Source organism: Anguilla rostrata, chromosome 5 (assembly GCF_018555375.3).
Source record: "Anguilla rostrata isolate EN2019 chromosome 5, ASM1855537v3, whole genome shotgun sequence".
NCBI classification, from domain to species: domain Eukaryota; kingdom Metazoa; phylum Chordata; class Actinopteri; order Anguilliformes; family Anguillidae; genus Anguilla; species Anguilla rostrata.
Window position 1 is genome coordinate 15,100,212 of NC_057937.1, and position 15,566 is coordinate 15,115,777.

At 52.8% G+C, this 15,566-nt stretch overlaps 1 protein-coding gene across 3 annotated transcripts in view; it reads left to right on the plus strand.

Annotated features, from left to right (window-relative positions):
- Positions 1-15,566, plus strand: part of LOC135254803 (cilia- and flagella-associated protein 251-like) — an 82,832-nt gene that overhangs the window by 45,891 nt on the left and 21,375 nt on the right. The window contains exons 3-5 of one of the 3 annotated variants that reach the window (XR_010329966.1): positions 10,980-11,798; positions 13,308-14,073; positions 14,125-15,408. Coding sequence is in view for 2 of the 3 variants with exons in the window: in XM_064335318.1 (XP_064191388.1) it covers positions 11,049-11,798; positions 13,308-13,334 (777 nt within the window). In the remaining variant the exon portion in view is untranslated. Of the gene's footprint in view, positions 1-10,979; positions 11,799-13,307; positions 15,409-15,566 lie in introns of those variants that run through there. The other 2 variants (XM_064335318.1, XM_064335317.1) reach the window with 2 other exon arrangements.

Genomic DNA, 15,566 nt, shown 5'->3' on the forward strand with positions numbered 1-15,566 from the left:
GCTCTGCAGTCCAAAAGGAAAGTGCATCCAAAGTCCTGTTGCCATAGTAAAGTCTGAGAGGGAAGAAGGAAGGTCATTGTGTGTGTGTGTGTGTGTGTGTGTGGGTGAGAGTGTGTGCACATGCACTGAGTGTGTGTGTGTGTGTTTGTGTGTTTGTGAGAGTGTTTATGGGTTTATGTGCTTATGTGCCGGTACATGCTCTACCTTGTTTGTGTGCAGGTATGTGTGTGTGTGTGAGGGAGTGTTTATGGGTTTATGTGCTTATGTGCCGGTAGTGCTATACCTTGTTTGTGTGCAGGTATGGGTGTGCTTTGTGCTTTATGTGTGAGTTTTGCACTGTAATAAACCCACCTGCTACATCATGAGCGCCCGGCTCGGTAACACTGCGCGTTAATGCGTCACTCCCGGCTGCCAGGTTACCTGCTGTTAGTCTGAGATGAGCATCTGCGCCCCTTGGGGGCCTTGTAGCGATTAGCGCCCGGGGCGTGCCATTGATCAGGGCTGCTGTTCACAGGAGCATGGCCCCCCACCCCCTCCCAGACTGCACGCCACCGCTGTCTGCATCACTCCCATGGCCCCTGCCAGCCCCCTGCCAGCCCCCTGCCAGCCCCCTCGTCTGAGTTAAAGCCCCTCATCAGAGCACCACCCCGGCGCTTCAGGCCTGAGATTTAGCCGGGGTCTCGCTGTCCGCTGGCTGAAGCGATTCGTTTAAGTCTCTGATTGGCTCCTGAGTCTGCACGCCTGGTCTCTGATTGGCTCCTGAGTCTGCACACCTGGTTTCCGAGGCCTTTTACGGCTGCTGGGGAAGCTGCGACCTGCGGACGCTGGAGGAGGACGGCTGTCCGTGTTCCTGGCGGCCTGGCCGGGTCCTCCGGACGCACCGCAGACGGGGGCTAATGGCCCGTGGCCCTTACACGGGCCCCCGCTGGCCCCGAGCCGCTTTTGGAGGCTCACACCTGCAGAATGGGGTGTGGACAGTGGGCATCGTGCACCTCTGCTCTGGACTCCAGCTCTAATAGCACAAGCCGGTGTATTATGGTATATTATGGCTGTAGAAATGCTAATGCGTTATGTAGACTGGCTGTAAGCTGATGTATTACGGTACATGGATGTTGTAGAAATGCTATAACATTGTGTTGGCTGGCTGTAAGCTGGTGCATAGTAGTATACGATGGCTGTATGAATGTTAATGCATTGTGTAGGCTGGCAATAGCCTGTCAGCCTAATGGTGCATGGTTGCTGTAGAAATGCTATAGCATTGTGTAGATTGTCTGTAAGCTGGTGTATACTGCCTGAGGTGTGTTCTGGCTGTTTGTTAATGAGGCAGTTTTCAGGGCGGGACCGTCCTGCTCTTCTCTCCTTAAAATCGCTGCACTTCCTGCTACTCAATAAAGGGGCGTGGCTGATAAAGGGGCGTGGTTAGGATCAGTGTGTCGTGGTCCGCTGTCCGTCGCGCTGAACCAGGAACAGCGACGCACCGCGCGAGGCCTCAGATTTGTAGCCGTGCTTAGCAGATGGCACGCGTGAGTTATGTCCGTCCAGGAAGAGCTCGAGGCCTATCAGAGCAAAAAAGATGGCAGCATTGATTTATTTTTCCTGAGGGACTCTAGAGTCTGCTCGCTGTAAGCCAACTGTCTACACAGAAAAGAATAACCTGAACAGCAGTTTTGTGCTGGTTTTGTGACAGTCCTGCCTTTCTGTTCGATTGATATTTATTCTGTTTTGGACCCCTACTGGGCATATAGTAAAATACGGCACCATTTTGTACATTTTAAATACAGTTTTCTATCTTGAGCCTTGGTTATTAATATACAGAAATATGAATTGTTGTGTTGGATCTTTGTTAACGGCAGCTAGGGGGTGCCAGTGCTCAGTATACTAGTTTATTATACTCGGTTCACCTCAGCTGGTAGTTCAGGTCCAGTCTAGTCGTTCTATGTCTACGCAGCTCTCCAGTTCTTGACAATCGGGCTGCCCGTCATGCTTTATACGCAGTGCTGTATGATAAACCGTGTGACCACTCCAATCAGGTGAACCGCGCAGCATTTCCACGGCAACGGCAGCCAGCTCCGGCGTGTTGCCCATGGTGATGCCAGGCAATGTGGGGCCATTGGTGCCGGATGGGACTGGGCGAGCTGAGGGGTGGACTGTAGAACGATAAGGGCAGGAATCCCAAACTCCCGTCCTGGATGGGTCACTGTGTCTGCAGCCAGTTTAGGCCCTGGAAGCCAGGTGTGCGGACCCATCTGACGGCTCAAATTAAGGCCTGAAGTCCCGGCCGTCCAGGACTGGCGCTCGAGGTCCTCCAGTTTCTGTTTCGGGACCTGATCATTCAGGCTCCATCGGTGCAAGCCTACGCCGCTTCACTCCTGTATGAGCCCGGAGGAGATGGTTCCCTCCGAGGAGGCCTGCAGACCTCAGCTCACTGCTGTCGGACATTTCAGACCAGAAGCCCGCTCGCGCTGGTTAAATAATTAAGAGCGGGCGCTGGCAGGAAACCGCGTAATGAATAGGTCCCTCGTATGTCGTGAACCCCCCCGGTTAGTCCAGGCCCCCCCTTGTAGGTCCCAGGCTGTGCAATCGGAGAGGTCCCCTAATGACCGTCCCGGGCTAACGGTCTGCTGCTCTCTCTCCTCAAGGTCACGCGGCGGGAGGGAGCTCTGCCCCCACCGCCCCTATCCGCGTGCCCCCCGCCCCCCGCCGCTCGACCGCGCTCTGCTCCTCGCCCGTTCTGGCAGTAGACCCGAACGGGAAAGTGAGCGCGAGACCGAGGAGGTGCTTAAAAGTTTCCGGTAAATTCCGCCAGGGGGCGTCAGATCCCGCGTTCCCGCCTTCGCTCGTCGGGTGCCGCGGCACGTTTACCGTTGCCGTGGCCACCGGTGTTTCCGTTCGGGCCGCCCGGTTCCGCTGTCGGCCCGTCGTTAGGGTGACCCGTGAAATGAGAGGGCAGCAGCACCACCTGCTCCTCCGCGGGCTGGACCAGGCTGGGATTTTACTGCTGTCATTTACCGCTCGTTAATCACTGCAAAAATGCAGGCCCGTAATTCTGTTCCGCTCGACTGAAACGGTAGTCAAGAGGTTAGTGTGCGCTGCAGTGTTGAGTCACATTCACTTTCTATCTGGAGCCTTCTTAAAAATCATCGTCACTGGCCTGTCAGTAGCCTCATTTCTTTAGAACTGGGGTGAGACGAAAGATTTGGTCATTTGAATTCTAATTCTACGAGTAGAACATCCCATATTTCACGCGCTCATTTGTATTCTCATGAGTATTTGTGCAAGAACCAAGGAAGCCGGTGTACAAGTGCGGACTTTACAGCGAAAATCCTGTTAAACAGCAGATAAGTCAGAGACTTTGTTAGCGACCTCTTTCCCAGAAATAGCTATAAATGAGTGTGGATGCGGTTGCAGGGAATCCTTGTTTGCTGAGGAGAACGTGGACTTTGGCCCGGTGTCAGTTGGGGCAGGTGGGTTCTGTGAGGCCCTCATTGGACGATTTGATCCGCAGGGATGCTGGAATGTGATATTAATGATGGCGCATGATCCCTTGTTTACGGAAAAGAGAGCACCGCGCTCTGTCCTGCGCTGGATTGATGTGTTTTGGTCCTCGTGACTTCATTCTTCTGAGGCTAATGTGCTCTATGCTTCTTCATTGTCAAGAAAGTGACAGAGAGCTTCCCTTAGTGCAGCCTCCTCCCCCCCCCCACCCCCCCAGGGAGGCTTGGCGGCACTGCAGGGCTGATAATGTGTTTTTTGGAATGGCGGAGGGAGGGGTTTTTGGCGGAAGCCTGGGTTCCTGGAGAGGACGGGTGTTCACACGCCCGTGGAGGCTAGCCGCGGCTGCTGCTGGACGCAGACAGATGGGCTGTCTGCGAGGAACGCCACTTTGTAATCAGCGCGGAGATGATGCATCACCTGGGACCTCCAACGCGCACAGCTGCACCCTGCCCGCCCCCCCGTCCACCCCCCCCATCTACCCCCCCGGCCCCGTCCCGCACCAGAGCTCTCGTCTGCTTTACACCACACCCAGCACCCTACAGACCAGAGGCTCGGTCTGTATAAGACTGCCCTACAGACCAGAGCCCCAGTCTGTATAAGACTGTGCCCTACAGACCAGAGCCCCAGTCTGTATAAGACTGTACCCTACAGACCAGAGCCCCAGTCTGTATAAGACTGCCCTACAGACCAGAGCTCCAGTCTGTATAAGACTGTTCCCTACTCCCTCAGACAAGGGCCCTAGTCTATGCAAGGACAACTGAGACACTCACCAGTATGATGCCCACGATCCTGACTTCATCAAAGTTAATTTGATGAAGATTAACAAGCAGACAGGGTCTCACAGAATGAAGGGTCAGACACACTGTGCAGCTCAGATTGCTAATTCACACAGCCCTGTGCGCTAGCTCACTGAAACAGCCCCCTGTTGGTTTAAAGGTCCTGCTGCCCACGTCATTTCAGAAACGATCGACGCGCCGACTCCCCCTCCCGCTCTAATTTGTGCCTAGTAAAAAAAAGCGCTGAATGTTTGAGAAATTGATTACCTTGATTGGATGAGGGAATTTAGCTGGTACCAAAGTAGCTAGATGCTCAGCTGTACCCCTGCCCCTGGCTTATGGCTGTCTTAAAGGGGTTAAACCAGGGACTTCACCCCCGATGACCGTTTGCTTGTGCGGTGGCCTTGCGGGAGGTTTGCTGCTTTAAGTATCTTTGTTTGGACTGTGGGGAGGAGACCGTACGGGACCTCCGACGCTACGCTCCGCTGAAGCGGGTAAACGGGCGCGTTCGGAGCCGGACGGCCGCGGCGCGACCGGGCGGCCGGGCGACGGGTCGGAGCGGTGACGCGCCCCGCGTGGCCTCGGGGGGGCTCCGGAGCTCCCCGCCCCGGTGCGAGACCCTCCGTCTGTCCCACGGACAGAGCCTGCTGACCCCCTCAGACCGACAGCTAGAGCGCGTCGCTATGATGGGTTACCCTCCGTGTGTCCCACGGACAGAGCCTGCTGACCCCCTCAGACCGACAGCTAGAGCGCGTCGCTATGATGGGTTACCCTCCGTCTGTCCCACGGACAGAGCCTGCTGACCCCCTCAGACCGACAGCTAGAGCGCGTCGCTATGATGGGTTACCCTCCGTCTCTCCCACAGACAGAGCCTGCTGACCCCCTCAGACCGACGGCTAGAGCGCGCTCGCTATGATGGGTTACCCTCCGTCTGTCCCACGGACAGAGCCTGCTGACCCCCTCAGACCGACAGCTAGAGCACGCTCGCTATGATGGGTTACCCTCCGTCTGTCCCACGGACAGAGCCTGCTGACCCCCTCAGACCGACAGCTAGAGCGCGCTCACTATGATGGGTTACCCTCCGTCTGTCCCACGGACAGAGCCTGCTGACCCCCTCAGACCGACAGCTAGAGCACGCTCGCTATGATGGGTTACCCTCCGTCTGTCCCACGACAGAGCCTGCTGACCCCTCAGACCGACAGCTAGAGCGCGCTCACTATGATGGGTTACCCTCCGTCTGTCCCACGGACAGAGCCTGCTGACCCCCTCAGACCGACAGCTAGAGCGCGCTCACTATGATGGGTTACCCTCCGTCTGTCCCACGGACAGAGCCTGCTGACCCCCTCAGACCGACAGCTAGAGCACGCTCGCTATGATGGGTTACCTCTGCTCTCTGCACTCCTCTAGCCTGTCTGCAGTATAAGGCTGCATTGTAACCATAGCCCTCCTGTTTGAGTGCTGTACTTTTCCTGTAGCCTGTCTGTCTGCAGTATAAGGCTGCATTGTAACTATAGCCCTCCTGTTTGAGTGCTGTACTTTTCCTGTAGCCTGTCTGTCTGCAGTATAAAGCTGTATTGTAACTATAGACCTCCTATGAGAGTGCTGTGCTTTTCCTGTAGCCTGTCTGTCTGCAGTATAAGGCTGTATTGTAAATATAACCCTCCTATTTGAGTACTGCTGATGTCCTGTAGCCTGTCTGTCTGCAGTACAAGGCTGCATTGTACATGTAGCCCTCCTGTATGAGTGCTGTACTTTTCCTGTTGCCTGTCTGTTTGTAGTATATGGCTACATTGTAACGATACACCACTTGTATGAGCGCTGAAACTTTCCTGTACTGTCCATTTGGACTGTAGCACATGAACTGTTGCCACCCTTATGAGTACTGAAGGTTTCCTGTAGCCTGTATGCCTTCAGTATACGGACATTGTAACTAAATCCCTCATGTACAGAGTACTTTTCATGTACTCTGTGTATGGACTATAGCACTATATTGACTACAGTGACTTTGTCCTGTCTGACATTTCCTATCGCTATCACCTGCGTCCTGCTTCACAGGAGTCCTGTATTGTTCCGGTGTGGGCTCCTCTCAGTTTCTATTGTCTGTAGCCTTTGTGTACGGGCAGCGCGCGCAGCGCTGAAACCGCGTCCGAGCATTCCGATGAGGAGTGTTTGCATGCGCGTGCGAGCGCCTGCGTCGCAAACACGGCGGACAGATAATGAGCCGTTTCGTGCGGCTTGTGCAATCTTTCTTCTTCTTTCTTGTTTTTTTTTGTGAGAAACGATCCTGTTTTCCGCCGGGCCCTTTGATTGCGTCGACCTCGGGGTCGTGAGAGATTGCCTGCGCGTGATTAAGGGCTGATTGCGCGGCGGCGGCTCGGCGCGGCGCAGGCGTCGCGCGGGCGGCCTGATTACCCGCCCCCGGAAGAGCGCGTCGCCTGCGGCTGAGGGAGCGCAATCAGAGACGCGCGCGGCGAGGAACGCTTTTTCTGCGACGCGTCGCAAAATGATGAAACCTGTAAATTTAACGCAAGCGCTCTTTTACTAGCAATCAAAAGATGAAATCTATGGACTGCGTTTCTTTTCTGCAAAAAATAACCGGGATCTCTCGCCCCCTGATCCCTATCATATATGGATGGGACCATCTCATTTCCTCAGCCCAAGATTCAGGCCCCTCCATTAACCGTACTGCTCTGTGCAGGGCTGGTGTCAGTCAGACCAAGTACAATATTGTTAGTGCCGTAATATAGCACTGTAATCACCCATTAGCAGTAAGAACCCCCTGTGGTTAATTAAAAGGAAGTGACATAGGAGTTGAGTGTCTGGTGCACCTACACTATCTGTAGCCGCGTTACCACTGGGGTTTACCACATGCAAAAAAGCTCCATCTGTCTGCCCCTGCGCATCGCTGTGGTGATTCTAGAAGCCCTGAAGCTGTTTTGCTTCATAGGACTGGGCCCTAGCTGAAAGCTAGGAAGCCCACTAAAGTGACCCCATGAGGGGTGAGAGAGAGGAGTAGACGCTCTGTCTCTGTGGGGCTCGCTCAAGATTGGCTGCCAAGCTTTGGACGGCTACAGTACATTAACATTGGAAAATTACGTTTCAGAGTTGATTTCGCAGAAGCACTTTATTAATCTGGAATGTATGAAGGGTCATCTCGGCGTTCTGTAATTTTAAAAGCGTGAGGGTTTTTAGTGCTGCAGATGAGTGGTGATCCCAGCGAGGGTGAAATGTACTTGTCAGGCCAGCGTCTCCTCCTCTCTTCTTTCTGTCCCTGCCTCCCACTCTCTCTGTCTCTGTCTTTCTCTCTCTCCCTCCCATCTCACTCTCTCTCCCTCTTTTTTGTGTTGCCCCTCTCCTGTTTTCTCAGCGCGAGCCCTGCTTCTCTACGTTTTGGGTGGCGGATAATCTCCTGATTAATGGCGCTCTTTCACCGCGGAGCGGACCCACAGCCCGGCGTAATCTCTGCAGGCTCCCGCTGATGCCGTTTGTATTGAACAAAGGTTCCCATTTTATGACACAGCGCAGTTTGGATGATGTTTTTTTTTTCACCCCTTCTCTCCAAGGCATCTGATGCTCTGCTGCCATTTCAAAATTCTGTCCCGGCTTAAATCCTCTCAACATCATTTAACCTTTTCCTAGGTGGATACACTAAGGCAGTGATGCCACTATTAAATTATAAATGGGGGGGCGGGGGGCTTTATCCTTTGTCTGAAATGCCATTCGTTCATTGGTCAAAGCGGATGGTATTTAAGTGCCTTTCCTCAACATGGCTTTGTGCAAGGGCTCCCCCTGCCGGCTGTTTGGCCAAAGTGCAAGCGCTTATCTCAAAGATAGTGAGTCTCTCTTGCTGTTGCTTTTTCAATTTTCCAAACCACAATTATGTGTAATTTTGTGTAGTTCTTTGTTGGATTAGATTTTTGCCGAACCTGTAATTTTGTGTAATCTATTTGTAATTGTTTCCCTTATTTCAGGAGACGTGGGTGTTGGGCATTGTCCTTCTTGCTTTTACAACAGACATCAATCTTTCTTCCAGGAAGTACTCACTTTTTTAAATGGCCCTGACTTGTCAATCCCTCTTCGATTCAAAATAGTTTTGTTTCAGTATTACTGCGAGCACAGAAGATATTTTAAAATTTTGACAGATGCAGGGGTACTCTCTGGCAGTATTGACCTATCACTGTAATATTTTTTAGTAGACATTCCTGTGCAATATTGATAGTCCAGTCTTGGAATCTGCAAACATTGTTCAACAGAAATCAGCAGCCAGTGTGGCTAGAAGACTCATTGCACAACGGATAGGAATATGGGTGATACTGCCATCTATTGGACTCGCCTGGCAATACTATTAGGTTTATGAGGAACTTTATAATGCATCCTGAAACTCAGTTAATTCTTTCAATCCGAAATCATTTTGAAGGACTTCTGTATTGCTACAGAGTTTTTGCTGGGTTATTTTTGTCAACGAGGGAGATTTATCTGTGGAAATACATTGTGGAGATGTCAGCTGTCATGAATAAGTCGCTGCTGATGAAGCTCAGATCTTAGCGTTTATCTCAATGTTGCCAAAACTGGTCAGTTTTGTACGTGAGTCTTGCACTTTTTCAAGCATATGCATCATAGTGTCCCTCTAAGAACTTGTGAGCTAATGAGCAGGCTTAAATAAGGACATTACGTAGGGGCCACTCTGGGGTGTAACCCTGGCCGAAAGGCCGTGTGGCCCCCAGAACCCCTGAGCTCTGAGTGGGGAAGCTGTTTCTGCTGCCGCTGCGCTGCTCTCAGGGGCCGGTCTGAGAGAGCGCTGCACCGCGGGGGTGTAGGAGAGGCCGGGAGAGGTCGTCGCCGGTGACTGGTGGGTCGACCGATTTTCGAGGAGAGAACTATGCAGCTTGTGCAGTGCCCCACGTTAGCAGCATAGCTCTGCTGCTTTCCCTGAAAGTGCAGACTCAAGGACTTTGCTGAGGATAAGGGTTTTAAAAAGGGATAAAAGGCTTTTCTAGTAATGTTAGCCTGCATTGGAAAAAGGGATTTTTATCAAAACAAGTGCTGCCAGTGTGTAATATTTACGAATGGTTTCCATTCCAAATTCATATCGGGCGCATCTCGAGATGCTTCTGGCTGCTCTCCTGCGTGAATTTTCGGGGTGGTTGGCCGTCCTGCAAGAAGACCGTTTTAGGCACCTCCAGTGCCCGCAGGAGCAGGAGCGGCGGGTCATCAGCGTTCGAGTGAGATGTGATGCAGATTCCGTCGTTGTCGTCAGACTGTCGGCGTCTGAGCCGCACGGCACCACCGTCAGCCCGGCTCGCGGCGCGCGGCGTCGCTAACCGCTCCTCCAGAGCTCTGAAGTGGTCCGGGGCCTCCACCCGCCCCCCTGCCCCCGAATACCAATAAGCAGCGCTCTTTGTGCTCCGTCCAACCAGGGAATTCGCTCTCTCTCTCTCCTCGGTCGAGCTTTGAGAACTTTGTTCGAGGATTTTTCGTCGCTCCTCCCGGCACATCGGAACGCGTCGAGTGCTGCCCCCCCCACCCCCCCGCCCCGTGCCCCTCTCCCACTCGTGCCCCCTCATTATCCTGTCTGTTCCCCGCCGGAGTGCTAACAGAAGATCGGAGCCCCTCCCCAGCGTGCTCCAGCCCCTACTCAGGCAGCACCTCAGGAGTCAAACGCAAACGCGTTCCCTCAGCCAGACAACAATGCGCAAAGGATTTCCCGTGCGTCTGCTGGGCTCTAGTGAGTTCAGCGCGCTACCTTTCGCACCCCGAGGCCGACCCCTGAGCCGCTATCGTGTGCGCTTCCTCTCCCCCGCGTGGAGGAATGCTGTGATTGGGCTCCTCCGATTGAACCCCCGCCCTGTCACTCGAGAGTCCGAGGCGGGCTCTGAAAGCAGCCTCCCCCGGCCGCCGAGCTCCCTCACTCCTCGACATGGTGCGAATTTGGCGTACACGTCTGCGGTCGGAACAATGGCTGACGCACTTTCTTGCTATCGGACTCGGCCCTTTTTTGACCTGTTGTACCCTGTGTGAGGAATGCCAGGTCCTCTTCCTTAACCTTCTGAAATCCATGATTCTTATTTTGGACTGCAAGTGTCCTCAGTGTATTTCACAACCTAGGACCAGCACTGTTTATTAATGTGCACGGTCGGTCTGCCTGTTTTCCCAGCTAGTTTGACTACCTCTGACTCCTTAACCTGCCCAACCCATTTTCATTTGCTCTCATAGATCTCTCATTGCATTTCTGTTAGCATTCATTCTCTCATAACCGTTACACCAGGCTGGCTAGCAGAGGATGGGCTCCCCCTCTGTAGCCGGGTTCCTTCTGAGATTTCTTCACGTTGGGGACTTTTTTTTCTCGCCACCATTGGAGTGTTTTTCTTCCCTCTGGGGTTTTCCTTTTTTAACCTCAATTGCACTTCTTTTTTTTTGGGTCGGGGGGGGGGGAGGGGGGGGGCGTTTCAAGGCTGGTTTTCACCCAGTTTTCCTTTCCGTTTGCTCTGTATAGTGTCTTTGTGGCTTCGTCTCTGTAAGAAGTGATATGCAAATAAAGTTGAATTTGGACTGTGGAGCTGTGGACAGAATAGACCACATTTGTTATGGTGGGATCAGAGCTGCATGTGTTAAGGTTTGTAATGTGTGTTAATATGCAGTTTGTAGGCCGTGTTAGTGAGGTGTTGTGTTTTTATGTGTGACTGAAGCGGAGCTCTCTGTGTTTTGCAGAATGCCAAGCCCCTCCCCTCCTCAGGCGGCCTGGTGAAGGTGCAGGAGGTAGCAAGCTGGCTTTTGGAAATGAACCAGGATCTGCTGTCTGGGGGCAGCAGGCGGCGGCGGCCGGGGGGGTCGGGGGGGTCGGGGCGAGGTAACGGCTCCTCGGCCCGGGCGCCCCACGAGGACGGCGAGGAGGCCGAGGAGGAGGAGCACATGGACCGGGTGGTGGAGGAGGAGGAGGAGGAGGAGGAAGAAGAGGAAGAAGAGGAGGAGGAGGAGGAGGAAGGCGAGGAGGAGGAGCAGCCACCCGCTGAGACGGGCGTGGCCGGGGAGGAGGAGGAGGAGGCGCCGTGGTCCTCCGGGGGGGCCGGGGACGGCGAGGGGCGGGGGGAGGAGGCCGCCGCCGCCACCGCCACCGAGAGTCGGGTGAACGGGGACGAGAAGGGCGCCCGGTGGGCATGGCGACCCGAGCGGCGCCAGCCAGACGAAGAGGAGGAAGAGGAGGAGGAGGAGAACAACAACAGCGCCCGCCACGCCGAGGAGGAGGAGGAGGAGGAGGAGCAGCAGGAGGAGAGGGAGGGAACCCACGGCACCCGGGAGGACGAGGGGGAAGAGGATGAGGAGGACGAGGAGGAAGAAGGGATGGACCAGGAGAGCGATGACTTTGAGCATTCTGAGGAGGAGGAGGAGGAAGAAGAGGAGGAAGAGGAGGAGGGCGAGGAAGGAGAGTTCTCTCCCACCCACAGGAACAATGTTGCAGACCCAAATGACAATGTGGACCTGTCCTCAGGACGGCAGCGCCCGACTCCGCCCTCTCTCTTTGGGAAGAAGGTAAGCTGGGGAATTGGGGCGGGGACAGGGAATGGGGGGGCGGGTCGAGTCAGTCCCTTTTAACTCTTTGAAGAGTCGGTTTTTTGCAATGTTGTGTTGCGGGAGTCTGTGTTCTAGAACTCAGTTTGCTTCCAATTACCAGTAGCGGTTGTACATCAGCATTACAATGTCAGTTAAGAATGTTCCAATCACATATTTATAACCTTATTGGGTGAAGGGGTAAATTTGGGACAATTTTCCTTGCACCCTCAGACTACATTGTCTGTTCATTTTATTTACTATGGAAGTAGCATTTTCTCCATTGATCTTTCCAGAAGCAAAATCCTCATTGGTGTTTTTATACATTTTTTTTTTAAAGAAATGCAATGCTGAGATGGTAAACCTCAATATGATGTTAGGCTAATTCAAGCAATATCTGAATTTTAAATGCATTGACTTTGTTGTCCACGTGAGGGACCCTGTGCTTCCCCACTTGCTGCCTGAATCGCAGGGGTCCCTCTAGTGGCTGAAGAAGTCATCAGACATTAAATGCCAAAAACTGTAAATTGCCCATTCACTTTGGAAGTTATCGCCTGTGTTTTTTCCCATAATGCTATTGTAGCAAATGGCCTGGTATACTCCCTCATCAGCAAAGGGCTAAATCAGGCGTGTCCCCGCTGTTGTATGTGTGTAGAACTGCAGGGAACTGTTGCTCTTCTCCATCGTAAAAGCCTGTCAGCCTGTGATGGGTTGCCAGGGAGCGTGAAGGACACACGTTTGTGCGGAGGCTGGGGGAGAGGTGTGCTCGCGTAGCAGAGCGTGGGATGTTTGTTTAATCCACGCTCTCCGACGTGCTGTCAGCGGACGCCACGTGGCCTTGCTCGCCCGCCGTGGCCGTGGCATTGAATTATGGGACGGCGGATGGCTGTTGGAGGGCTTGGGTGTACCCCCCTGCCGACGGCTGGGTTTTTGGTTTTAGTTCCTTTCCGGTCACTAAGGCCCGACCAATCGGGTGACTGTGCTGCGTTTGATAGAAAACCCTGCGTGCCGTTTGAGGTCGATGGCGGTGATGATAATGATGATGATGAAGCATAAACTCTGAAGCACTCATTTCACAAAGAGTATAAATATGCCCCCTCCCTCCCCGCAGTACAACCATCCATCCGTCAACAGGAAGTCCATTTAAGGGGGTCTTGCTACTGAGGCTCTGGCAGTGTGTTGTGTGAGTGACCTTAGAGGCCTGGTTTAATTAGAGTGAGAGGTAATCCACCACTGTGGGCCTGACGGGCAGGGCTGTTTAAATCAGCCAGGCTTTATTAATAACGGGGTGGAGGACCCAGTCCACTCGGGTCACCGGACGAGGCTTAAATTTACGCCCCTCCCGGCCTCTGGGGCTGTCCTGAGAGGGGGGGGGGGAAGAAGGAACCTCCCGGTTAGGTCACGCTGGAGCTGGGCCTGTGGGGAGGGCGTTGGCTTTGCTGTGTTGTTATGTGCATCGCGGCGTGTTTTCAGAGCGTGCCTCTGTTGCAGGGTGCTGAGCGTGTCTCGCCGCTTTGACCAGGGAAGCCAGAGATACCTCAGAGAGAACAGAGAGACTGCAGAGAGACCAGTGGAGCCAGAGATACCTCAGAGAGAACAGAGAGACTGCAGAGAGAGACCAGTGAAGCCAGAGATACCTCCGAGAGAACAGAGAGACTGCAGGGAGAGACCAGTGAAGCCAGAGATACCTCAGAGAGAACAGAGAGACTGCAGAGAGAGACCAGGGAAGCCAGAGATACCTCAGAGAGAACAGAGAGACTGGAGAGAGAGACCAGTGAAGCCAGAGATACCTCAGAGAGAACAGAGAGACTGCAGAGAGACCAGTGAAGCCAGAGATACCTCAGAGAGAACAGAGAGACTGCAGAGAGACCAGTGAAGCCAGAGATACCTCAGAGAGAACAGAGAGACTGCAGAGAGACCAGTGAAGCCAGAGATACCTCAGAGAGAACAGAGAGACGCCAGTGAACCCAGAGATACCTCAGAGAGAACAGAGAGACTGCAGAGAGACCAGTGAAGCCAGAGATACCTGAGCGAGAACAGAGAGACTGCAGGGAGAGACCAGTGCAGCCAGAGATACCTCAGAGAGAACAGAGAGACTGCAGAGAGAGACCAGTGAAGCCAGAGATACCTCAGAGAGAACAGAGAGACTGCAGAGAGAGACCAGTGAAGCCAGAGATACCTCAGAGAGAACAGAGAGACTGCAGAGAGACGCCAGTGAACCCAGAGATACCGCAGAGAGAGACCAGTGAAGCCAGAGGTACCTCAGTGAGAAGAGAGAGACTGTAGAGAGAGACCAGTGAAGCCAGAGGTACCTCCGTGAGAAGAGACTGGAGAGACAGAGAGACTGGTGTCACCGGAGTAACTTCAAAGAGAAATTGAAATTGAACAGAACGGCTCAGCAGAGATTCCTAGAGGAGACAGTTTAGCCAGAGTTACATCAGAGAGAATAGAGCCTTGAGTGAGAGGTTAGTTTCATTATAGGTGTGTCAGAAAGAACAAAGAGCAATTCAGAGAGATTACAGAGTGGTCGTGGGTACCTCAGTGAGGACGGTTACCTGAGAGCGACAGCAGACATGGTTGAAAGCGGGAAAGAACAGCTTAGCCGACGTTACCTCAGACAGAGGATGGAGCGGCTCGATCTGAGCAGGAGGAGAGCTGTCATTCCTGTCACCGAGAGTGACGTGGACCGCAGGACACTGTACACGACAGGCCGCTGTGCAGTCTGCCTCTCTTAAAGATGGCCGCTCTGCTAAGGGTGACTGGATCTGTGTCATCAGGTGTCTTTTCCATTGCAGCCGTTTCATTGGTTCATACGTTGACCTAGATGGGGCTGATTGGCCCGTTGTCCTCACCCAACATTAGTCTTTCTCAGCCTGCATACCTTCAGTGTAAAGAAAAAAGCCTTGTATTTCTATTTTTTGTCTTTGTGTCTTTTTTTTTTTATATTGAAAATTGTCATCCACCACAGTGTGCTGTCAAATGTTTCATGACTCAGCAGATACAAAGTTATAAACCACATCAAAAATTAAAGCGTTACACTATTGAGCAATGGAAAAAATATGTTGTTTTTTATTTTATTTTAAAAATTTGCTGTACCTGAGAAGTCAGCTTGTTTTGGGGGGAGAAATAAGGTTTTTAATATTTGATAAAGAAAGGTAGAAAGGTCAGTTGAATTAGTGTGATTTTAGCAGCTGGAATGTGTGACTCTGCCCTGCCCTGCCAGTTGCACAGTTGCTCGGTGTGGAAAGCGGATGTGAGTAAGCAGGCTGGCACTGTCAGGCATTTACACAAGCTGTTCAGCCCCCCAGCCAGGCAAATGTTTTCACTGTGTCTGTGTGTGTATATGTGTGTGTGTTCCTGTCTGTGTGTGTGTACGCCTGTGTGTGAGTGTCTGTGCACGTGTGTCTGTGTGTATACGCGTGTGTGTGAATGTGTGCGTACGTTTGTGTGCGTTTGTGTGTATGTGTATATACATGTGTGTATACGCATGCGTGTCTCTAGGTGTGTGTGTCTGTATTCGTACGTGTGTGTGTATGTGTGTGTATACTTGTATACTTGTGTGCATGTGTGTGTCTACTTGTGTGTGTGTGTGTGTATACGTGTGTGTATGTGTGTGTCTACTTGTGTGCATGTCTGTGTCTGTGTGTCTGTGCATGTGTGTTTCTGTGTCTGTGTCTGTGTCTGTGTCTGTGTCTGTGTCTGTGTCTGGTCGTGTGTGGCCTGTCTGTGCTGGTCTGTGTCTGTGGAACT